Source organism: Lithobates pipiens, unplaced genomic scaffold (genome assembly GCF_037356315.1).
Source record: "Lithobates pipiens isolate NorthernLeopardFrog02 unplaced genomic scaffold, aLitPip1_a1.2 Scaffold_18, whole genome shotgun sequence".
NCBI lineage: Eukaryota > Metazoa > Chordata > Amphibia > Anura > Ranidae > Lithobates > Lithobates pipiens.
Window position 1 is genome coordinate 291,834,051 of NW_027507758.1, and position 26,602 is coordinate 291,860,652.

General features: G+C 41.6%; 1 protein-coding gene across 5 annotated transcripts in view; it reads left to right on the forward strand.

Annotated features, from left to right (window-relative positions):
- Window positions 1-26,602, forward strand: part of CDK19 (cyclin dependent kinase 19) — a 310,045-nt gene that overhangs the window by 48,721 nt on the left and 234,722 nt on the right. For all 5 annotated transcript variants that reach the window (XM_077487115.1, XM_077487116.1, XM_077487112.1 and 2 more), the window contains exon 2: window positions 20,252-20,327. In XM_077487115.1, coding sequence (XP_077343241.1) covers window positions 20,252-20,327 — 76 coding nt within the window. The remainder of the gene's footprint in view (window positions 1-20,251; window positions 20,328-26,602) is intronic.

The following is a 26,602-nucleotide window of genomic DNA, read 5'->3' on the forward strand; positions in this document are numbered from 1 at the left end:
ATAACATGCTTCTTATTTTTAAACCCGCCCCCCCCCCCAAAAAAAAGACTTTAATTGCTGTATAGCAGTTTTTTGTCATTGTAAAATGAAAAGAAACACACAGAAAGAAAATGTGATGGAATCAGCAATTTCTCCACTTGTAATACTGCTTTGCAATTATGCTGTGCAGTCCATTTTACATTTCAACTGGCTGTGAATAAAAATAGATTTACTAATGTTTTTTTCTTGGTTTTGGATGTATATGAGAAAGATACATGCAACTGCCTGTTTGGTTTAGACAGTTCTGAAAAATGTAGCCATTCACACCTGGCTTGTAAATAGGCCATGCTAGTGTGGCAGTTCTAGGTTTTTGGCGCTGTTGAGCCATAACTGACACAGCTACTAAATCCCAGATCTTGTTCTGAGATGTTCTAGTAGTTAATCTCTGTGCTGATGAGACAGTGGCATGCACAACCTTTGGCACAATAAATATCATTTTGAGTATGGGCTCTGTCTCTTTCCTCATACCTCACTCACATTCATTATTGCTGCATGCCCAGTCTTCTCTGAAAAAGACGATGCTATTTTTTGTAGACACACCTGTAATTTAATTGACTCACTTGCTATGATACACAATTTACTAACTACAGTATTTTATTGCACAATTCAGCTTTCCTTTGTAAACGAACATAAGCACAGTTGATTATTAACCAGTCTTTTGTTTCCATATGAGTTAAAGAAGCAGGGTATTTCTATAATAAACATTGCTGAGATTTTTTTAGTTGAAAACTAATCTGTGTGCATAGAACAAGGCTAAAATGTATCATTGGATGTTCATGATCTTCAGGGTCTCATATAGCACTGCATTAAAACCAGGAATGACTCTGTGATAAAAATCTCTGCATGGGCTCAGGAATACTTTGGATAGTAGCCGTGCCATCCAAAAATGCAAAGTAAAGCTCTATCATGCAAAGATGAAGCCATATTGTGCAAAGAAGAAGGGACCATCAATGCTGAAAGATATATATATCTAGGTTTTAGAGCAGCATATGCCCACATCCAGAGCCCTTACATTTTTTAACAGGAAAATGCTAAACCGCATACTAGAACACAAAAGATGGCACTTCTAAGTGCAGTAAAAAACCAAGACTTTAATTGCCAAAAACAGTTAAAAATACTTACAAGTGGAGATGTGTATACAGGCTCATCAAATAATAATAAACGACCAGCAAAAGGTTCTCCCTGGATTATCCAATCTGCGTGTCTCCTAGCCAGCTAGTGGTGTGGGGCTGCGTGTCAAATGCCCTGGAAGATCCTCCACGCTGCCGTAACCAGTGTGGAATGCAGTACCCTGATGTGATGTGGTGCACGCCATATTTTTCAATGGTTTTTGATCTATATTATCGGGAGCCAACAATACATTTCAGCCACAAGCAATTTTAAATGAAATTTTTCCTTTTAGAAATGTCATTTTGCTGCGGTACTGCAATTAACATCAGAAAGATGCGCCACTTTACAGGCAGACTAAGGGGTCCCACTCCCCACCCCTCCCCAGTGCGATATTTAAAAGAATAATTAATTTTTATTGTTTTACTTTAACCACTTAAGCCCCGGACCAATTTGCAGCCAAAGGACCAGGCCCCTTTTTGTGATTCGGCACTGCGTCGCTTTAACTGACAATTGCGCGGACGTGCGACGTGGCTTCCAAACAAAATTGGCGTCCTTTTTTTCCCACAAATAGAGCTTTCTTTTAGTGGTATTTGATCACCTCCTGTGATTTTTATTTTTTGCGCTATAAACAAAAATAGAGCGACAATTTTGAAAAAAATTCAATATTTTTTACTTTTTGCTATAATAAATATCCCCAAAAAATATATAAAAAAACATTTTTTTTCCTCATTTTATGCCGATACGTATTCTTCTACATATTTTTGGTAAACAAAATCACAATTAGCAATTATTGATTGGTTTGCGCAAAAGTTATAGCGTTTACAAAATAGGGGATCGTTTTATAGCATTTTTGTTAATATTTTTTTTTTACTAGTAATGGTGGCGATCCACGTTTTTTATTGTGACTGCGACATTGTGGCAGACACATCGGACATTTTTGACACATTTTTGGGACCATTGTCATTTATACAGCAATCAGTACTATTTAAATGCACTGATTCCTGTGTAAATGACACTGGCGGTGAAGGAGTTAACCACTAGGGGGCGGGGATGGGTTAAGTGTATGTTTTTTTTTTTTTAACTGTAGGGGGCGTGGCTTGGCGTCTGACGTCACTGATCGTCTTTCCCTATAACAGGGAACAGACGATCAGTGATAGGCCCAGTAGGAAGCACGGGGGTTTGTTTACACAGACCTCTCCTCGTTCTTCAGCTCTGTGACCTGATCGTGGGATACCAGTGGCAATCGGGTCCGCTGGTCCCGCGGTCACGGAGCTCAGGACTGGGTTGGGAGCGTGCCGGCGGCGGCAAGCTCCCGACCCACGGCTAGGCATTTAAAGAGCAACATACAGGTACATGCTTGTGCCCAGCCATGCCATTCTGCCAAGGTATATGTGCAGGAGGCGGTCATTAAGCGGTTAAGTATTATTAAAATCACTGCTCCTGAAAAGTTAAATCTTTTTTTTGCATTGATGCACCCTGGGGCAGTACCCGGGTCCCCATACACTTTTTATGGTAATAACTTGCATATAAGCTTTTATACCTGAAGCTTCATTTAGGCTTCAGGTAGGTGAATCCTCTATGGTAGTGAGATGCTAATTGAATCTTGATGCATCGCTTGTCAGATTAATATGCAATTATGTTGTTGGTTGTAGGGGATTATCCCTGTCTGAAGGCATTACCTGCATGCCGAATCTGCTTTCTTATCTGGACTACATTGGTGTATGGAAAAGGGGAATCCTTGTCTTCCCATTGAGGGATTGTCAACATTGGGGTGAGATGGCTATAAGATGAGCCTATATTGATTTATGGTGCATGATTAGTTGAGACGCATATTCTCATAGCTGTTTTTATATGATTTATTTTTTCCAGCATAAACAGCTTTTTCTTCTATTAAGTTGCACACTAGATTTGAAGTATTGCTCTCCCTATTAGGCCCCTTTCACACGGGGCGGATCAGTAAAGATCCGCCCCGTGATGATCCGCTCGCTCAGCGGGGATCGCTCCGTTGTCCCCGCTGAGCCGGCTGCGGACAGGGCGGTCTCCGCACACTGTGCGGGGACCGCCCTGTCAGCTCTCTGCTCTCCTCTATGGGGATCGGACGAGCACGGACCGTGTGTCCGTGTTCATCCGATCCGCTCTGCAGACGGACAGAAAAATAGGATTTTCCTCCGTCTGCAGAATCGGACATTTGCGGAGGCGGACAATAGCGGGTGTCTGCGGATGCTCATCCGCAGACACCCGCTATCCCATAGGGATGAATGGATGTCCGTATTTCATCCGCAAACGGATGGATGAAATACGGACATACCATCAGCATGTGTGAAAGGGGCCTTAGTGACAAGAATGTTTATTGGAATTCAAATGTTTTCAATTTATTTCCATAACCATATGCTAGGCTATGGTAAGCATAAAGATTAGATAAGTGTATGTTTATACTTTAGCAAACCAAACAAACTATACTATATGAACGTTAAACAGTATTGGACTTCGTTTTCTTTGTCCAATTGTAATTGGTTTCATATCCCTGCAGATTCTACCAAGGGGCTTATCCTCTCTATGAGGATAATACACTGATATTTTGCTGAGCTATATACTTGTGGGTTTTTGCTAGTTCTGTGGAGTCGTGTTCCCATTTGGGGTTAGATTCTCATCAGATGACCTATATATTGTATTGTATTCTGTCTGTGTATACAGGCAAATTAATTGCTTTGGAATTTGTAGACCACATATGGTCTTTATTTGTATTATGAATTTATATATTTTTTTCTTTATAGTGATATTGTACATAAAGACTTACAAATTCTCCTGAAGAAGCCGTAGTCCCCCCGAAACATGTAGAGTTGAAAACCTTTGTGCAAGGACCGTATGAAATTTTTCATGTTGTTTTGTTTATATAATTGTCTCTAATTTAAATAATATGCACCTTAAAACTCCCATTTCCTTCTTCTTCTCTATTTGAATTTTTTCTAATCTAGGTAAGATCTGGTATCCCTGGGGAACCTATTTACAGATTGATTATTTGTCTATCATTATGGGTATGGCCAGCATAAGGTTAGGTAAAAAAAGTTCTAGCTATTCTATATTGCAGGAATAGCCATAAACAATGGTGCGCTGTCTAGTTGGATAAAGAAAAAAAAGAATAAACAATACATAAAAAAACAATGACTAATAATGCAATGTCTGTTTAAATAAAGTGTTATTTGTTCTATGAAACATTGTACTATGGTCTGTTCCTCTGAATACTTGGCTTACCACGAAACGTGTGTGGCAGAGCCTATTTCGCGAAATCACTGCTTACACCTCCAACCGGCAGGCGCCATTTAAATGCTTTTAACTCAATTTGCTTGTGAGTATTGTTTTATTAATAAATAATAGATATTGAAGATATTGGGCCATGGTATGGTATTTTTATTCATTTCAGTGGCAATGGCATATTTCCCAGAGCTGAGGCTAAGGAGAACGGTGCCTGAAGTATTGTCCAGTGGTGTTTCTCTCAATGTTGAATTGATGCCTGGGGGATTTTGATAAATCACATTTGCCTAACCTCCTATAATGTGGAGGTTAGCCTTTGGTAAGCAGCCCCCCTTTTTCTGGTGGTGGTTTTACACTCCCAGGTGGTTTCTTATCATTATAGCATCAGTGGTAAGAGCAGTGGATGGACTTTCCTCTTCCACCCTGCTTCTTGGTAAATGGCTTGAATGGCCTGGTTGGTAACTTAAACTTACCGTAAAATACTTTCCTTGGAGTACATTAAGATCCACGTATGATCCACTCCTACTAGGGCTTGCTACAAAAACTGAAGCATGATGGGAGTAGGAGGGATTATACTAGCTTGTCTTTACAGCTTTGTTTGCTAATGTCTCCTGAAGGCAGCAGTATGGTCAAGTGTACCCAGATTACTCCATCCTGTGTCCCCAATGTACTCCAGGGATTTTATGGAAATACTGGCATCCTTCAAATTGGCCATAAACCCTGGAGCGCCTTATTATGTGTATGTGTGAAATGTAGGTGACATATACACCTCATTCACAATCCTGCCAGCCAGAACCTCACTATATGTAATATATACAGCAGCCAACCAGTCAGCTAGGTGATCCCCCCCACACCTCCACTTCTGTTCTTGACACCCTTCACCCTGCTTCATGTATAATGATGCAAGTTTGGATGTGCCTGGCCACATATCTCAGAAAAAAAAAAACGTTTCAACTTACATCTGAAATGGCTGTACTAACTATCAAACAACAAATATAGAATGAAAAAAATTAGTCAGAGCAATCCAATAATGGATGATTCACTAACACGAGTCATCGAGCTGTGCAAGCAGGCTACTTAAAGGGTGCCTAAAGCTCCACTTACTGGCTCAGAAGCATAAGGCATATTGGTAAAAGAAAAAAACCTTAATATTTATGATTAAGATTTAATGTGCAAAAACACTATCAGTTCCCTTTAAATGTAATTTTCCAAATATTAGAGTGTGCAAGTGGGTGCTTCTGTAAAGGACTTTAAAATCTTTCCCCATTGCGGTCCCAATGCTGTTTCAAAATGTTCCCCTCAATTCCGCCCTGCTCATCTAACCAGTAAATATGTCACATGGGCTTGGCTTCTATGTTAAATATTAGTTCTGTAACTATACTTTGCTAATAATTGTCATCAACAACCAAACCTACTGGATGTTGATTTTGCCTCCTTTTTTCTGGCTAATTGGCATGCTTATCTAAAATACTGGTTGTTAACTATAGTAAATCAAGCCCCACAGAAGACTTCTTGAATATTCAATTTCCTTTAGCTTTACCCTCAACTATGCCTGCCTGATTGCATACAAATTGAAAAAGTCTAGGTTTGACATCATATTATTTGGTTTTGGTAAATCTAAAGAAAAATTGTGCAAGAAAATTGTATAATGTATTGCCAGCCTTATGCCCCGTAAACCCGATCGGAAATTCCACCAGCAAAAGTCTGATGTGAGCTTTTGTTCGGAAATTCTGACCGTGTGTATGCTCCATCGGACTTTTGCTGGCAGAATTCCCGCCAGCAAAAGATTAAGAGCAGGTTTCTTAATTTTTCGGTTGGAAAAAGTTCAGATCTGAAATTCTGATAGTCTGTACCAATTCCGACACGCAAAATTCCTACGCTTGCTCAGAAACAATTTGACACATGTTCTGAAGCATTGAAGTTCATTTTCTCGGCTCATCATAATGTTGTGCATCACCGTGTTCTTAACAGTCAAAAGGTCAAACCAAGCTTGAGTGGAATTCCATTAGAAAGAACATTTTTTCCGACGGAAAATCCGCTCTTGTGTACGGGGCATAAGAGAGTTAGTGGTATAGTCATATTTGTGTGGTTTAGACAGAAACGTGTTGTAGTTTCCTTGCTATTCAAGTATTAAAGTGGGTCTAAAGCCTAGGTATTTTTTCTTACCTTAATGCATTCCCTGTATTAAGATAAAAATATATTTAAGTGGTAATATTGCTTTCCATTATCCAGTGCTGTGCCCAGCTGTAGTGTCTCTCCCCGCTCTCACAGGCTTTGTTAAGGCAGTGGGCTGTTGGCCACGCTGCTGTCAGTCAAATACTGAGACAAGGAAGCAGGGTGTGGGGCCAAGCTGCACTGTTTGTATCTATGGATGCATGCAGTGCGGCTTGGAATTGAGCCCACAGCTGTAATACAAAAGGAAGGGGCTTCTTGTGGTGGCACACTGAAAAGAGGAAGAGCCAAGAGCGCTGGCAGGGGATCAAAGAAGAAGAGGATTTGAGCCGCTCTGTGCAATTTTTTTTTTGCTAATCATATTCCCTCGGTGGATGGAGCATCAGACCGATGCTGTAGCTGTCCCTTGGCGTCTCTGAGAACCTAGCCACCGAACGCCGCCGATGGCTCAGTTCTCACTCCTCCCTGTGTATGCTGGTCTGCTTCTCCACGCTCATTTGAGCGATGAGCTGTGGGGGGGGGCGGGGAGAGGCTGTCTCAGTGGCTCGCTGAGACTGCCATCAATCAAGGCAGCCTGAGGATCCAGACTTGGGAACTTGGGATGACGCGCTGCCTGGACTGATGGCAGTGACGTCAGCGGAGAGCGGACTTCAGACCAATTTCCGCTGAAAACGGGTCACAAGACTGCAAAACGAATTGCACTCCTGTCACCCTTAGGAGAGGCCCAGCCTAAAACGCTCGGGCTGGACTTCTTCTTTTCCATTTCCAAATAAAGCTTTATGTTGGGAAACAAATAATCATAATTAATAGATTAATGTTATATACACCCAAGCTTAAAGGGAGTTTGGGAATTTTAACCTTATGGCATATCACCAAGCCCGCCCTGATAGCTCAACCACCACAAACTACAGTAAAAGGATCTGCTCCTCAGTATTTATCTATTGATGCTTTAGGTTCCATGCACACTATAAGCTAGAAAAAATGCCAGAAAAACTCTGGATGAAAAATGCTGATAATAGCGTTTCGTGCCAGCTTCTAGTAGCATTTAGAAGCATTTATAAGCTTTTAGGAGCATTAGCATGAAGAAAAAACAAAACAAAACAAAAAAAAAACTTTTGGTAGCATTTTAGTAGCAGCTAGGAACAGTTAGGAGCATTCAGCAAAAACGCTCTAAGAAACCCTACAAAAACATTTTTTTTTCTGCTTATGGAGGGTGAAGCTCAAAAAACGCTAGTGTTCATGGATCCTAATGTGGATCTCTAGTAAGTTATGTCAACCTATAAAACGTCCTACTTTAGCATACTTGCTAGCTGCCTGGGGCAGACAGTGATAGCCCTGAATTTCCCCAAGGGCTACCCTTGCATTTTCTTCAATGGTGGGAAAATAAAGGATTATTACTTATAGAGATCTTTTTATCTGGAAATAATTTTGTCTGGAATATTATAAATACAAATAAAAAATTGCCCCAACTGAACTACTCCGACACAGCTAAGGCTAATTTGAAACAGGCCATTTGTCCACTATCACCTCTGTTGATGTTTGATCCTTCTTGCAAAACCAAGAATTCCGCAAGGGGCTCTTATTCAATAATATATAACCTTTAAATGCACCCAATTCGAAAAACTTCCATATATGGAAAAAGGGAAGTACAATCTCAACATCACGCTAGATCTACTGGAATGGTGTCAGGAGCATCTAGTGCTCCTGCTCCTCGTTCTAGCATCTGGGGTTTTGGCTATGGCCCTCACCTTGTCTTTCTGTTCACCTGCAAGTTTACTAAAGTGGTTGTAAACCCACCAAAAAAACCCCTGCAAAACAAAGGCATAATGAGTTAGGCATAGCCTACTAGCTCATTATGAAATACTCACCTTAGATCTAAGCCCCAGCAGCAGTCCTAGTACACAGCTTCGGCTGGGGGCATTGCTGCCGGAGTTACTTCCAGGGAATCGCAGGTTCCGGCGCTGTGATTGGCCGCAGCTGCGATTACATCACTCCCGCACATGAGCGTGGGAGCCGCGGGTAACAAAACACTAGCTGAATAAATGCACAAGTGCCGAAGACTTTGGCACATGCTGATACAGGGGATATCTCCTAAACCGCGCAGGTTTAGGAGATATCTGCAGTAGCTACAGGTAAGCCTTATTGTAGGCTTACCTGTAGTCAAAAGGGGATTGTAAGGGTTTACAACCACTTTAATGTGATCAGTCTCTGGGTGGAAACCAAACTTGTTATAAGCCAGCCAAACCCTCACTCGCATGCTTGTAATAGAGAGTGATATGTGTGTTATTCCTGATCAAGCCCCCTGTCTGCCCTGCTTTGCTAGATTGAATTTCCCTGTGTATGACCTTGGACTGGATTTTGGACTAATCCCCGAACTTGGCCTGCCTTTTTACCTGGACTGTCATAGAACCACGCTACCAATTCAACCCTGGTATAATCAAATTATATAAAACCCTGTTGAGACGCTAAAATATATAAGGCCATTTATTGTCATTCCCACGAGAATATCTTGAAATTCTTCTTTGCTTTGTATCATCAGTACTTCAATATGTCTATGTCTTTTTATTTCTGGTATCACATAATTTGTCTTATATTCTGTACATGTAATTTATTTTAACATAAAATAAAAACTTTTGAACAAGAAAACTCTGTTGAGACGGTACATGATCCCTATTTGGGAAGCCAAAAAGTGCCCACAAACATCTCCTTATTGTGTCAGATGATGTGGTCAGGTGGGCCCCATATTTCACATTACTACATTATTAAGATAACTAGATTTTGGATCAGACTTTTAACCCATTTCCGACTCTGATGAGAATGAACATTCCTGGATCCCTAGAAAAAGCGATTTTTTTTCAGAAATTGGACAAGGAAATTCCTAAAAGGATGAAAGCTTAATTTCATATATGATTTTAGTGCCTAGAATTGTGGTGCTTGAACCAGTCGGTGATATCCTTTGAATATATTAGGCAAAAATGTAATTGGATTATGAATATTGATAAACTTTCATGTACCCTTCATAATAACCAAAGGAAATCTGGTAAGACGTGGGACACTTGCAAAAAAAAAAAATATATCTGTAGGTGAATGAGTGAGGCCTCTGGGAGTCCATCTCCTTCTGCTGCCCTTTAGGTTACACAAAAGGCAGTTTCTTTCCTTCAAATAAAAATACTAACCTGCTTTGAAGTTCCCTGCTGGTGCTGTCCTATCCTTCTCCCTGGGTGCACCTTCAGCATGCACAGTGCTCACAGGACAGGCGTGTTCCCAATCTGGGCTTTGTGCATCCATAGACACACACAGTGCTGGTATGCCCCCACCCCACCCCCCTCCTCACAGGAATTTGACAGCAGCAGGATCTCCTCTCACTGCTCTGAGTCTTCTATTAATCCAGGAAGTGCAGAAAGCAGTTCCACTGCTGGGAACAGTACTGCATTAACGACACTGTTCCAGGAGAATAAAACGGTTGTTGTTGCAATTGTTTGTTTATATAAAAAAATAATAAACCAATGTTTCAATCATTAAATAAATAAATAAAACAGTCGTAAAACCAATCACTAATCACTAGCTCTGTACATGCTGTTCTGGTTCTGTGAATGATACAAAGAGAGTCCTGGCTTGCTATTTTGTGTTCAGTTTGTTGCACTGACACACTTTATTAATTGTTATATCAATTTTTTTTATGTTGCACAATATTTGCACATTGGTTTATCAAGTGCAGATTTTGAGGAAAAAATACACTTTAATGAATTTTAGTGCATACAATCACAATATAGTGCCCAATTTTGGGTAAAATATAAAAGGTGATGTTATGCTGAATAACTAGATACGTAACATGTCACGCTTTAAAATTGTGCACACCGGTGGCATGGCTACAAGCTATGGTACATTCAATTATTAATAGGCAGACATGTAAAAGCCTTTACAAGTTACCTTTTTAGAGTTTACACAGGAGGTCTGGTGATAGAGTTCTTGTTCTCACTCTGGCACCTGCGACGATACCTCGCATGTGTGGTGCAATCCCTGTTTACATTTGCTTGCAGGACCTATGTGCACCTTTGCATTTGAGCGTAAGCATGGGGGGACAGGGACGCTTTAATTTTTTAAATTATTTTATTTAAATGTATTTTGTGATACTGTACCTTTTTAAAAAAAAGTTATTTAACCGGTTCCCGACCAGCGCACGCCGATGTAGGTCGGCAGAATGGCACGGGCAGGCATATTGGCGTACAGGTACGTCCAATCGTCAATGCCGCCCTGCCATCGTGAGCGCGCCGCCGCCGGCGTGCTCGCGTGCTGGTCGGGACCCCTGTGAGTCCGGTCGCGGGTCCCGCGGACTCGATCGCCACGGGCATACCCACGATCGTCACACGGGACGGCTGAATGGAGAAGTGCCGTTGTAAACAGAATTTCTCCATTATGTGTAGCAACTAGTGATGCTGATCTCTGCTCCATGTGATTGGAGCAGAGATCAGTGTTCACTAAATGAAAGCCCAACCCCCCACAGTTAGTAACACACCCCTAGGAACACTTAACCCTTACACTGCCACCCACTGGTTAACCCCTTCACTGCCAGTGTCATTTACACAGGAATCACTGCATTTATATAGCAGTGATTGCTGTATAACTGACAATGGTCCCAAAAATGTGTCAAAAATGTCCGATGTGTCCGCCATAATGTCGCAGTCACAATAAAAATCGCTACTAGTTAAAAAAAAAATAATAAAAAAAGTATTAATAAAAAGACCATAAAACTATCCCTATTTTGTAAACGCTATAACTTTTGCGCAAACCAATCAATAATCGCTTATTGCGTTTTTTTTTAACCAAAAATATGTAGAAGAATACGTATCGGACTACATGGGGGATATTTATTATAACAAAAAGTAAAAAATAATGCGTTTTTTTCAAAATTGTCGCTCTATTTTTGTTTATAGCGCAAAAAATAAAAACCGCAGGGGTGATCAAATACCACCAAAAGAAAGCTCTATTTGTGGGAAAAAAAGGACGTCAATTTTGTTTGGGAGCCACGTCGCACGACCACGCAATTGTCAGTTAAAGCGATGCAGTGCCGAATCGCAAAAAGTGGTCTGGTCTTTGACCAGCAAAATGGTCCGGTCTGTAAGTGGTTAAAGAGGAACTGCAGTCTGCTCACATAATTTGTAATAAAAACACATTTGCCATTCTGAAGCTTCCCTCCAACCACTTTTGCATATTATTTTATATATACTGTGATTCTGTACTTGCCAAATATTCTCCACTAAGTCTGGCTGCACCCATTTTAACTGGGCAGCTGAAGCTTGTTCACTTTCTGGATTTACACAGACACACAGAGGCACACCTCCAGCTCTGCAGCTTTCGTTGGCCCTCTTATGACTCAACCCCCCCCCCCCCATTCCTGGAAAACTCTCAGGACAGTGGGAGAGAGAGCTGTGCATTATGTCATAAGCTTAGGCTAATGACCAGACAAGAAACAGGAAGTGGGTTGTATAAGGTATTTACTGGCAGAAAAAAAATATGTTTTACTATCCAAAGTTAAAACAACAAGGGCAGAAGATTTAAAATGTTTCAAAAAATCAGGAAAAAAAAGTTTTTTTTTTTTTTTAAATGACCAGAAATGCCTGTTGCTAGGCAGATCATGCTAATCTGCCTCTTCCTACTCCGCTGTGATCTTCGGTCTTCTCTCTTTATTGCGTTGTCTTCTGGGGAATGGGGCTCAGTGTGTTCTGGGAACTGTGTGTGTCTCAGAACACAGCACCCCACATTCACAAAGTGCTGCGCAACTCGCGCATGTGCAGCAGGAAACGGGCAGTGAAGCCGCAAGGCTCCACTGCCTGTTTCCCTTAGATAGAATGGCGGCGCCGGGACTCGAGAGCCGAGGGACGGGTCGGCCCCGGGTGGCCGACATCGCGGATACCCTGAACAGGTAAGTGCGCTTATTTAAAAGTCAGCAGGTACAGTGTTAGTAGCTGCTGACTTTGAAAAAAAAAATAAAAAATTCAGCTGGCCCTCCCCTTTAATAGATGAAAAGTTGAAAAAATTACTGACATCCGTTTTAACTTTATTGCTATCACAAGGTATAAACAACATCACTTTTGATAGCATGCATACCTCCCAACATTTTGAGATAGGAATGAGGGACACCTACTAGCAAACGTATGTAAGCATAGGACACACCCCCTGCCACACCCCTTTAAAGGAGAATTAACCCCCAAATAAGGTAAATTAAATCCACAAGGGCTTTTTTTTTTTTACCACTACTATCCCTTTATATTGGCTTTTAAAATTTACAAATGCAGCAATTTAGAATTTGGATGAAAGGTTTAGCACTGGGAAACACTTTTTGAAGGATAAAAAGTGAATCTTATATACAACTATATAGATATATAGACCAAAATTAGGGAGGAAGAGGGACAGAGGGACATTGTTCCAAATCAGGGTCAGTCCCTCGAAATCAGGGACAGTTGGGAGCTATGAGCATGGGCCGTGACAGGTCCCCCTTATGAAAGTCTAATAGACCCTAGGTCTCTCCTCTGCTCTCCAAAGCATCTGATCAAACCAAGATCAGTTTGATTAGATGCTTTACAAGCCAGAGACCTCTTGTAAAATAACTGGAAGTGACAAAATCCAGTTTCAGTTTACGCAGAGGGGGATGAACAACAGAAGCTTTTGTTATTCTGTCTAGGGCAGGAGATCGTGCTAGAGGCGAAAGGAGTGGGGAAGACCCTCTTCCACCACCTGTAAAAGTGATTTATCGCTTTTACATGATAGGAAATTGCCTGTGGAACAAAACGATATCTGGATCATGGCTGCAGCTCCAGATATCACTGCCCCCAACAGGACGTACAGGTAAGTTCTAAGGATGGCAAGTGGTTAAGGTAAAAACCAGATTGAGTTTATAACCACTTGTCCTCTTGACTGCTGTGTCTATTTCATTGGTGTTCATACTTTTCTTTTTTTTTCTTTTACCGTTCCACTTTTTATGCAGTGACTATGTACAATACATCCTATCTTCCACGATATTCATACTTTACCCCTTTGGAGGTTAAGTTAGACAAATAAATGCATTCCTTGCATTAAGGTAAAAAAATGTCCCTGTTCTCGCCTCTAGGAGAGGTGGGCGGTGTTGTTCACCTCTCACTGGATGATTCACTTTTCACGCCGGTATCCATTTATATAAAGGTGGGCAGGAGAGCATTTTAAAAGTGGATAGTGTCCTTGAAGCTCTACCTTTTGGCGGGTAAACTCTCAGGATGTTTTCAGTATTCTGTGTGCAGCATTTCCTAGCATATGTAAGCCTGACATTGCTTGCAGAGTGCTTGTAAAGTGCTCATTGCAACTGGTTACAAGAGTGGAATACATCTAAAGCAGTATAGAAGAGCTACATATTAACGTTTAAAGGAGAAATTCACCTTTAAAAATTTATAAATTAACATCCTTTTGCAGGTATAAAAATGTGCATTTATTATTTTTTTATTAGGAGCCTGTAAAGCTGCCTGTAACACCAGGGCGTTTTGCAGGCGCTATAGAGTTAGAAATAGCGCCTGCAATCCGCCCTAAAGAAGCTGCACCATTGTTTGTAGTGTGAAAGCCCAGAGTTTGCTGGTGGTTTTGCTGGCGGTTTTAACCCTTTCGCGGCCGCTAGCGGGGGTAAAAGCGCCCCGCTAGCGGCCGTAATGCGCCACAAATCTGGCGGTAAAACGCTGCTAAAAATAGCGGCGTTTTACCACCGACGCAAAGGGCGGTGTGGTATGAAAGGGGTCTAAAGGTGTGCGCCCATGATCATCAGATAACAGGTGCAATCTTAGGTTCCTGCACTGTCAGGGTAGCTCTCTGCCCTTACCTCATACGGGCAGGCAGTGACTGAATGACCGAAAGATTAATTGAACTACCAAAAGTTCTCATTAGCGCCCTGGTAGTTCATTGAGAACTACAAGCTGTGAGCCGCAATGGCTGACGATAGTTGTAGGGAACTCTGTGAATAAATGATGCGGCGAGAAGTGCGGAGCTCCGCACAGCTGGGCGGCTCTTTTACATTGTAAATGTCGATATTTGCCAGCACACCTCGGATCTTCAGATTAAGACCAAATGTATTTTTGTATTGGAAAATGACAACAGAAAAAGTATGTGGTGAAGGGGGGGGGGCAATCTGACCCGGAATTGGGAGCGGGTACCTCCCACAACAAGGGACCCACTCCCCCCCCCCTCCAAAAAAGTGAGACTGCGGCAGTGGAGGGGAAGGGGTGCAAACAAGCGGAACTTCCCCTTTTGGGTAAAGTTCTGCTTCAACTGTAAAAAAATAATAGCTCATTAAATGTATAATTTAAATGTTGGTTTTAGATTTGACCTTTTTCCTTTCCTATCCTTACACATGCATGTTCGTTTTTTTACTGCTGTGACCCGAACACAATACTTTTATCCAATTTCTGCTAGAGGAGTAGTAAAAAAGTTCCAGTCTATCAGTTTGTCTGTCAATCTAATCTAATCAAACTGAATCAAAATTAATCTAAATCAGTAAATAAATAAAAAATGTTTAGAAGATAAACTGTGTTTATTTTTCAATCCTATAAGGCCCCTTTCACAAATGCGGACCGTATGTCCGTATTTCATCCATCCGTTTGCGGATGAAATACGGACATACATGCATCCCTATGGGATAGCGGGTGTCTGCGGATGAACATCCACAGACACCCGACATCGTCCGCCTCCGCTATTGTCCGATTCTGCAGACGGAGGAAAATCCTATTTTTCTATCCGTCTGCAGAGTGGATCGGATGAACACGGACAGACAGTGTGCCGGGACCGCCCTGTTATCCGCCGGCTCAGTGGGGACAACAGAGCAATCCCCGTTGAGCAAGCGGATCATCACGGGATGGATCATTACTGAACCGTCCCGTGTGAAAGGGGCCTAAAGTGTAGCGCTGGGATGTATACACAAAAGTGCAAAGATACAAAAAAAAATTGAAAATAACTAAAAACAATAATGAATGTAAATCATATAAACAAAGAACCATAAGATCATAAACATAAATAAATCATAATGTCCATAAAAATGCACGTGATAAATCATGAAAGAATTCCAAAAAAAAGGAATAAGTGACTGATGTGAAAAAGTACAATAAGTTTTCATACTGCTACTTCTGTGAGGAGAACCACCGAGTGTGGAATTTGACATCAAGTATGCAGCCACCACCAGACACAATGATCGGGTACTCCTTACCATATCCAATGGGCTACCACTAAGCAGCCAAATGCGCAGACAACCAAATAGGATAGGACTCCACGGGTACCAGCATACATGAAACCAGCACATACCAATCCAGCATGGATGGAATACAGCTACTCCAATCCAGCGTCCAAAAAAAATCCAAGGTTCAACCAGGCAAATATAAATTGAGGAAAAAACGCCAACATAGCATAAAATTCTTAACAAGTTGTTTTATTGAAAAAGTAATGCATTTACATCAATATGGATGGATACAGGCACTGTATATATGTGATCACAGAAGAAAAGATAATGAGGAGTGAAGTATTGTGCTGGCTCCATGTTATCGTGCTCCTCATTATCTTTTCTTCTCAGTCACTTATTCCTTTTTTTGGAATTCATTCATGATTTATCACCTGCGTTTTCATGGACATTGTGATTTATTCATGTTTTTGATTTTATGGTATTTTGTTTGTATGATTTACATTTATTATTGTTTTTAGTTATTTTCAAATTTTTTGTATCTACAACCCAGCGCTACACTTTATACCACAATCCTATAAATGTTGGAGCGACTGAACAGTTTCATATACTAAACGTTGAATACGCTTTAATGCTATTTTCAGGCATCAGTTATTTGGAGCATAAATGTCACCTTCTTGTATAAGGGGTGACTTGCAGTAAGTGCACTTTTGGCTCTAGGCAACTTTTGCAAATGTTTGTTTAAGAAAAGAAGTACTGTAAATAATGTATTCTGTGGAATCTACCTTGGTTTTGCACTTAAGATTTACAGTTACGATCAGTGTATGGAAACACATCATCCGTTTTGGGTATGTTGGCATCATGCCTCACTGTATTTATTTAAGCAAAACAATTTTTGTAAACTTCTTCTAATGTTACTTGCCTGGATATCCTGCCAGTAAAGCTTCATACACACGATCGGACTTTGTACAAACTTTCCAGTGGATTTTTGTACAAAGGGCGTCGGCCGTGAACTTGTATTGCATACACACGGCAACTTTTTCAGCCAACTTTCACCACATCACGTGGTTTTTCTGCTCTTTACCGCCACCTTTGGTCAACTTCTGTATTGTTGTTTGATCTTTTGCATTGGTTCTGAGCATGCGTGTTTGTACTTTGTACAAAAGTCCTATAGTTTTCTGTACACACAATCGGACTTTGCTCCATCAGACTTTTGTTGGCAGAAAGTTTGTCCATTTGCACAGCCAACAAAAGTCTGATGAAAAGAAGTTTGTCCAATGGAGCGTACACATGGTCGGATGTTGCCTTAAAACAGCTAATCTACATGTTTTGTTGTCAAAAAGTTTGATCGTATGTATGGGGCTTTACAGCACCTCCTGTTGCAGGCCAATCCACTGTGTCAGTTAACAGCAGTGTTGTCAGACTCCTTGTCCACTCCTTTGGTTGGCTGAAGCAGAAAACATGGCAGGTACAGTAAAACCTTGGTTTGAAAGCGTGTGGCAAGGCAAGCAAAATTTTTAAATACATTTTGACATGATATACAAGTAGCGTCATGTCACAACTTAGTATAAAAGAGAACAGAGGCGCTTCTAAGTGTAGCAATACAGTTACATTTAATAAAGGTACAACATTTAGAAACTCACATGGTTAATGATTAAAACAGGCACATCTAAGTATGCAGACATTAGGGGGAAAAGATGTTCACATAGACCATCCTCCTCACTGCCATTGACGTTGTCCCTTCCACGCTGCGCTCCACTTGCGGTTCAAGCTTCGCTTTCAGAACGCTCTACTGCAGGGTAGTCTTCTCAGTCACGATTGCAGACAGCTTTACCCCGGATGCCTGCATACTTTGATGTGACTCTTTTAATCATCAACCATGTGAGTTGCTAAATTTTGTACCTTCATTAAATGTAATTGCTACACTTAGAGGCGCCTCTCTTCTCTTTTATATTCTGTAGCTCCTGCTGGATTTTTCTTCTAATCCCCTTGTAGAGGCTTCCATTTGTGGATGGACATTGTATGTTTACACAACCTATCACATTGCTAAAATCTTTTTATATGGACAATAAATTGAAGGATTTATGGATAAATGGCTGTGGAACGAATAATCTGAGTTTCCATTATTTCTTATGGGGAAATTCGCTTTGATATACAAGTGTTTTGGATTACAAGCATGCTTCCAGAACGAATTATGCTCGCAATCCAAAGTTTTACTGTATAGATATTTTTATACCTAGTTACATTGGTCGAGGAATTCCAGGTATGGAAATTTTATAAATAGTTACATTGGTACAGAACATCTGTTTTATCTTGCTTCGATTTAGCTGGGGCTCTGAACATTTGAAATGGGCCTTAGTGTTGTCACTCAGCCTGCGACAGGACGTTGTGTTACTGGCAGGATCTCCGGGAAAAATTTTTTGCATCAGGTTCACAAAAATGTATACAGTGAGGCATGGTTCCAAATATACTATATATATATATAATACTATATATATAATAAACATTTAGGGTTTACGTGCAGTTTAACCATTTTCCCGCCACAAGTGTAGAGCCCCATACACAAGGGCCGAATATCGGGCATTGTATGCATTTAGGTGAAAAACCTTCTGCAGTTTACCCGAGCCTGATCCGATCCAGCGGTGTGCACGTGAGCAGCGGCTCTCACCAATGTCTCTCTCCTCATTGAGCAGATTGATAGCAGCAGGAGCCATGGGCTCCCGTTGCTGTCAATCAAATGCCATGGCACGGGAGTGGGGGTGGCGGCGGGGCCAAGCCACCTGCTCTGTGTCAATAGATGCAGACAGGGCAGCCCGGGAGTGAGCATGCAGCACGGGTGCCCCCATGGAAAGCGGCTTTCTGTGGGGGCACTCACCAAAGAGGAGGGTCCTGGAGTGCCGGAGAGAGACCACAGAAGTACAGGATTGGGGTTGATCTGTGCAAAAGCATTGCACAGAGCAGGTAAGTATAAACATGTTTATTATTTTAATAAAAAAAAAACAAAGCCTTGATACCATTTTAAAGCGGTTTTATAGCCCGCTCGGTCATTTTTACCTACAGGTAAGCCTATAATAAGGCTTACCTGTAGGTAAAATAAATATCTCCTAAACCTGCACAGTTTAGGAAATATTTACCCTTTATGCAGCCGCTGATGTCAGCGGCACATGAGCGCTAAAGGTCCAGAGGCTGATGCCGGAACTTTACTTAATGGAGGACTCCCTCGTGCATTTGTGGGGACTGACGTCATTGCAGCTCTGGCCACTCACAGCGCTGGAGCCCGCAAACCCAGTAGAAATGCAGAGGGGACATGTTAGCCCAGTCGGTGGTGACCAGGCAAACTGCGGGAGCTTCGTTCTAAGGTATTTCATAATGTGCTAGTATGCGATGCATACTAGCACATTATGCTATTGTCTTGCAGGCTTTTTTTGGGGGGGGAGGGGGTTGGTGGTTTACTACTGCTTTAATGCAGAGAATGCATTAAGGTAAAAACCTTAAGCGTTTAGAAAGATTTTATTTCTACCCACATAACCGGATGAGAAAATTGGAACATTTATTTAAATCGGAGAACCATCTCCTTTATAGCACTTTACAGTTTTATTGGTTGTGATCATACTGATTTGTTTAAAAAAAAAAAAAAAAAGTTTTTTTTTTTCCCGACATGTGATAAAGGAGTCCTGCGTGGCTTGCACCTTTACTGCTGTGATAATAAACGTTTGGGTGCTACTTCTAAGATCCATGGTTTGGGGGAAACATATGCTTTGTTCTTTTACGCTCTGCCTCCTCCAAATCACCAAATCCTTTTTTTTTTAGGACAGCTATGTTCGTTTTTCATAGGCTCACTGTATGTAGGAACTTAATCACCCTCTCTTATTTGCTCTCAAGATGGACTATGGCATTTTTAGTGTGCATAGAGCTGGGCACAGTTGTAAACTGCTGGACATTTTTATTTTATTTTTTTGCTCACCTGCAAGGTAAAGGCATAATGTGCTAGTATGCATTGCGATTTCATCACTGGAGGCCGCTTTCATTTTCACCACGTCTTGCTTCCGAGTTTGCGGGCTCTGTGCCTGGTCGGAGCCGCCGTTCACAGCAAAGAGCTCTAAAGGAAATGCTCCTTGAGAGCGTGATGTCACTGGCTGTACACTAAATATATCCAACACATTTAGAAGATATTCACACTACCTATAGGTAAACCTTAGTTTATGGGCTTACCTATAGATAAAATGTAATGTTGGAAGCTTCCACTTTAACCAACGCACACTGCTCATTCAAAACAAATGGAAGAGAGAGGCCGAGGAGCTCATGGAGGATGTTAAAACGCAGTAAGAAAGAGTTTCATGAAAAATAGATTACAGGTCCATTAAGTAGTGTCTGTGTATGGATTATGTTTGGAGAATAAGCATATTGTTTGGTGTCACTTCAAGCACATACATGTTACATATACTGGTCTCTTTAAAGAATTGCTAATAAATATTTTATTTCTGGCTTTTGCAGAAAAGATGACAAAGAATATGCACTGAAGCAAATTGAAGGTACAGGAATATCCATGTCAGCGTGTAGAGAGATTGCAGTAAGTGTGAATTAGTGAAAAACTATGGTTCATTATATGCAGTTAAACATTTTACATTGTCATTGTTAGACATTTACTATGAATATGCATACGTCACCGAAGGCTAAAGCTGCCATACACTTTCAGTTTGGGTTGCATGAGAAGTCTTGGGTTGCAATTGAACTAATCTGATTTAGATCCCTTTCACACTGGAGGCGTTTTTCAGGTGTAAAGTGAAAATAGCGCCTGAAAAAAGCCTCAGCTTAAAACCTAATGTGAAAGCCTGAGTGCTTTCACACTGGGGCGCTGCGCTGGCAGGGCGTCACAAAAAGTCCTGCCAGCAGCTTCTTTGCAGCGGTGAATACACCGCTCCTCCAGCTCTCCTGCCCATTGAAAACAATGGGGCAGCGCCGCCATACCGCCGGGAATGCAGCAGCGTTTTGCGGGCGAATTTAACCCCTTTTCAGAATAGCGCCGCTAAAAACGATGGTAAAGCAGCGCTAAAAATAGAGCTGCTTTACTGCTGACGCCCGGGGCAGCTCAGTGTGAAAGGGGCCTTAGATTTGGCCCTTCATGACAGTGGCTAAATGTGATCGGTATGGGCATTTCAAGCCAGTGCCGACTACCCATATTGTTTGGTGGACAGTATAAATGTGAACAAACAAAAAAGAAATACTGTGCTCCCTAGTGACTATAGGTGAACAAAAATATATACATAAATAGCTGCAGCTCAAAATTGTGAGATATACTGTACACAAATTACAAATATAGAAAAATTGAAAAAACAGGCTGCGCTTATGACCTTAAATTAATAAAGAAATCCGTGACAAACTCGGATTTCCAGATTTCCGGATCTTTCTGGATTCATTGTGGGTTTGTCATGGATTTCTTTATTAATTTATGGACAGTAGAAATTAGTGTTCTTAAAGAGAAACTTGCAGTCTGCTCACATAATTTGTAACAAAAACATCTTTGCCGTTCTGAAGCTTCCCTCCAACCACTTTGCATAATATTTTATATATACTTTGATTCTGTACTTGCCAAATATGCTGCAGAAATCTCCCTCCACTGAGTCTGGCTGCAACCATTTTAACTGTGGGCTGCTGAAGCTGCTGCCTGTTCACTTCCTGGATTTACACAGGCACACAGAGGCACACCTCCAGCTCTGCAGCCCTGCAGCTCTAATTGGCCCTCTTATGACTCATCTCCCCTCCCTTCCTGGCAAACTCTCAAAAGAGTGAGAGAGAGAGCTGTGCATGATGTCATAAGCCTAGGCTAATGACCAGACAAGAAACATGAAGTGGGCTGTATAAGGTATTTACTGTCAGAAAAAAAATGTACTGTCCAAAGTTAAAACAACAAGGGCAGAAGATTTAATAGATGCAAAGTTGAAAAAAATTACCAAATGTCCGCTTTAAAATTGAAATGATATACAGTATGTACCATTTTTTTTAAAGAAAGAAGGCAAAACACATTTCTTTTATTTCGTATGGGATTCATATTTTACTGGAGGTCCTAACAGAATGGTACAATCATAAAACAAAATGGCAACAAGTAAACAAATGAAATGACCCCTGTTCAAAAGTCTGCATACCCTTAGACCCCTTTCACACCAGGGCGTTTTGCAGGTGCTATAGCGTTAGAAATAGCACCTGCAATCCGCCCTAAAAAAGCTGCACCATTGTTTGTAGTGTGAAAGCCCGAGGCTAGCGGCCGAAATGCACCGCAAATCCGGCGGTAAAACTCCGCTAAAAATAGCAGCATTTTACCGCCCACACTATGGGTGGTGTGGTGTGAAAGGGGTCTTAGTTCTGAATACTGTGTATTGTCCCCTTTAACATTAATGACAGCATGCAGTCTTTTTTAATTGTCTGAGACCTCAAATTCTTGCGGTAGTATAGCAGCCCATTCGTTTTGCAAGACTCTTTGGTCGCATGAACTGCATGCTTGCGATCTCCCCAGAGTGACTCGATGATTTTAAGGTCAAGAGACTGTGATGGCCACTCCAAAACCTTGACCTTTTTCTGCTTTAACCACTGGAGGGTCAACTTGGCCCTGCTTAGGGTCATTGTTGAAAGGTTTAAGAGCGCCCCATGTGCAGCTTTCATGCAGAAAATTGAAAATTGTCTGCCAGTATTTTCTGATAACATGCTGCATTGATCTTGGCATCATTTTTACAAGATTGCCTTTAGAGCTACCCCCCCCCCCCCCCCTCAAAACATCAGCAAGCCACCACCATGCTTCACAGATGGTAGTTTGTTGTTACAGGCCCTGTTGACCACTCTCCAAACATAGCGCTTAAGATTTTGACAATACAGTCCTATTTTGGTCATCATTCCAGAGTACAGTATGCCAGAAGTTATAAGACGTGTCAAGGTTTTGTCAGGCATATTGTAACCAAGCTTTTTTGTGGCAGTAGCAACTTGACCATGCAGCTCTTTTTTGTTAAAGTATCCTCATATTGTGCTCCTTGAAGCATTCATGCCATAATTTTCCAGAGCAGCCTGTATTTTTCCTGAGGTTTCCTGTGGGTTTTTCATTGTATCCTGAACAATTCTTTTGGCAGTTGTGGCTGCAATCTTTCTTGGTCTACCTGACCTTGGCTTGGTATGAAGAGATCCCCAAATTTTCCACTTCTTAATAGGTGATTGAACATCACCTATGCTGGCATATTCAAGGCTTTTGATATCTTTGTATGTCCTTTTCCATCTTTATAAAGGTTCATTGCCTTGTTATGCAGGTCTTTTGACAGTTCTTTTCTGCTCCACATGGCTCAGTATCTAGCCTACTCAGTGCATCTATGTGAGAGCTAACAAACTCATTGATTATTTATACACAGAAAGTAATGGTAATTTAAGAAGCCACAGATGTGGGAAATGACCTTTAGGCCCCTTTCACACTGCGGCGGGAGCGTCGTCGGCAGTAAAACGGCGCGATTTTTAGTGCCGCTTTACTGTCGTTTTATAGGCATATTTGGCGTGTGTCTGTACAAAGGGCAAACATTCCAGTGTATGTAAACTTTTGATCAGGGCCATTTGGACGATTTGGGCGATAGGAGCCAAATAGGAGCCAAGCAACTATGTGATAATAAATGGCTTCATATGATCACTTTCCTAATATAACAGTTTTTGGCATGATCTGTCATATTTTTAATTTCACAATTTCTACCAGGATACGTAAACTTTTCAGCACAACTGTATATATATTTTGTTTGTGTATACAGTATATGTATATAAATATAAATGTAGGTATCCAAATTTGTCTTAAAGCCGGCCTCTGTCATTCCTTAAAGAGGAAGTAAACCCTGATGGGTTTACTTCCTCTTTGTCTCCCTGCAAAGGTAAAGCATAATGGGCTAATATGCATCACATAGTAGCCCATTATGTGTTACTTACCTGACACAGGAGCTAGCGATGTCACAGCTGTCCCCTGTAGTCCGGAGTGTCCATCTTCTTCCGGGTATCGCTGCTCTGGCCACTCACAGCGCCGGAGCAGCGATGATGTCACTCCCGCGCATGCGCACGGGAGCCGCCACTAACGGCGCATGCGCTGTAGACAGCTGTCACGGTCTTTAAGTAAATATCTCCTAAACCGTGTAGGTTTAGGATATATTTCTTGGACCTACAGGTAAGCCTTAATCTAGGCTTACCTGTAGGTCAAAGTAGTTTGTAAGGGTTTAAAACCACTTTAAGCAGCAGCATAAGCAATTGTGTTGACAGGGAACATGCAGACAGATGGAGAGATCAGAGTGAGCAGTGTGCTGCTCCTCCATTATTCAGTTAGCAGACTGTGAGCAGGGAAGACAAACTACTTTATGCCTGAGCCCTAATAGAGGAAGTGGTATCACCGACCTGTGTTTGCTATATGGCAGAGGTGTATGAATCATAAAAGCGGCAGAACAGAATTACAAATCCTTTGGCAGCCACAATTGTTCACATACTGTATGAGTATTTAGCAGTTTACTTGTGGATCAGCTCTAATAGCAGCTATAACAAATTAGCTGTTTATTTACAATCATAAATAAAGGAGTTAGTGTTGATTCACATAATTAGACATTACAGCAGGATCTCTGTCTTATGCGGTGGAGTGGTAATATGCATAAAACAGGCGAGACATGTTTTAGGGAGGAATAAAATGACAAAATAATGAATTTTGGATTTTGTCTGAAATCCCTCTTAAAACCACTTCTGGACCGCCCATCATGGATTTACATTGCTACTTTGATGTTAAATACAGTTTTTATGGCAGCAGATAGCTGCCAGAACCCCAGTATTTTCCTCAACAGCAGGTGGTTCGCTTTAGGATTATTGAAAAAAGTTTTTTTTTTATAGAATATATATACATTAACAAGTTTTTTTATAAATGAATATGTCTTAAGTGTCCATTACTGTAGATGGAATGCATTTACCAGAACTATGGTCATTTTCCAGGCCGGAAAATGAAAATTCCCTATGCAAAGTATAAAGTGCATGCTTGTTTGCAGACCAAGTAATAGATATAAAATATGCATATCATACATATCTATGTTAACAGAACAAACCAGGAGATATAATTCAAGAGCTGTATCTGGAAAACAACACTGGCTGAAAAAAAACTGCTTCGTTTTCAAATTTTGTTTGAAAAACTTAAAATGTTATTGTTTTTAAATGTAAGCTACCAAAATAAATGATGACTGTTCTCGGAAGATAGCATTATATGTGTGTCAATACACAAAATGGCTATAAAAGTATTAGTAGTTGACTATACACACTGCAAAATGGCGTGCTTTGCTCTCCTCACAGAGGTGTGACATAGCCCAAGCAAAGTCATGAAGGGGTTAAAGGAAAACTGTATTTACTGGCTTTTAATACCTACTTTCTGAATTTAAGCTAATTTTCATTTAACTGCTCAGAAATGCTGTTAATAGAGAAACACCAGCAAGGGTGCGCTAAACCCATGTACCAAACCCACCTTGACCTAAAACTTCGCTTTTCTTCATAACTATCTAAAACCCATGATGATATAGGAAATGGAAGGAAGTCATCAAAAATGCAAGGTGTATAACCTTATAGAGCAATGCGGAAATAGTGCATGGATCCAAAATGGGCGCACTAATATACAACTGCCTTCATTACAATGAGATAGCAACCTGTCACGTACCTAGTAGGCGAGCCCGGAATGCAGGGAGCGGCCCCTCGTATCCCCTGGCTCAAGAACCCCTGGAGGTGGTAACAGGGATTCAAAAGTTCAGAGGGCACAAGTGCCTGGCAGGTAGAGGCAGGTCCGGATAGTCGGCAGCACACAGACAGCAGGTAGTTAAGGCTGAAGACAATCGGCTGGTGACGGCAGGCACAAGTGGATAGACTGGCAAGCAGACGATCGTCAGCGGAGACAGCAGGCACTGGAAATCCGAACGGATTGGCAGGAACAGCGGAGTCGGGTACAGGCCGGGTCGGCAGCAGGCGGTCAACACAGTACAAGGGGACGAGGCAGAGACGTGGTCAGACAGGCAGGTAGTCGAAGGCAGGCAGCAACGGATCGTGGTCAAGAACAAGCCGGGTCACAGGAATCTAGGCAACAGGTAACAGAATAGCAGAATCTCCGAACACGCTGTAGACTGGACAGCAAGAAGGGAATGGAGCGGAGACCTTAAGAAGCCTTTAGGGCGCCAAAACAGTCGCACGACGAGTCAGCGTGCCCCCGCGAGTGGCCGTGCGCCCGTTCGTGACCCCGCGCACACGCGTGCGCTCGTTCGTGCCGACGCGCACCCGAGTGCGTCCGTTCGCGCTAACGCGCGTCAAAGGGGGACGACGGGTTCTCGACAACAGGTTTCTGTGGGTAATTCTCCCGTGTGCGACCGGGACGCCAGGACGATCGTGACACAACCAAAGAGTGGAGATGTGTATAAGGTAGGGTCAGTATCATGGCCACTTAGCACACCCCAATGGCATGGATTGATACTAAGGGTTACTGAGGTTACTCAAAGGCTCAGCTGCCCATCAAAATTATATATATCACAGTGCCCTACCAGCCAGGTAAAAAATATACTCCTATCAATCCACTATCTCCACCAGTCCATAAAAATCTCCTGTATTCTCCTGCAGCTGAATCCACAATGCACCAATAAACTAGGTGCCCATAGAATGAAAAAATATATATAAAGAATAAAAAAAAACACAAACATCTCTTAACCCAACATGTTTTGCCGTAAAGCAAGGCTTTATCGAGGTATACAGTGCATAAAGTGTATTTGAAGAAAGTGCATGACAAATGGTGGCTGCTTGCAGTACAGATCTGTTTATAATATGGGGTAGGGA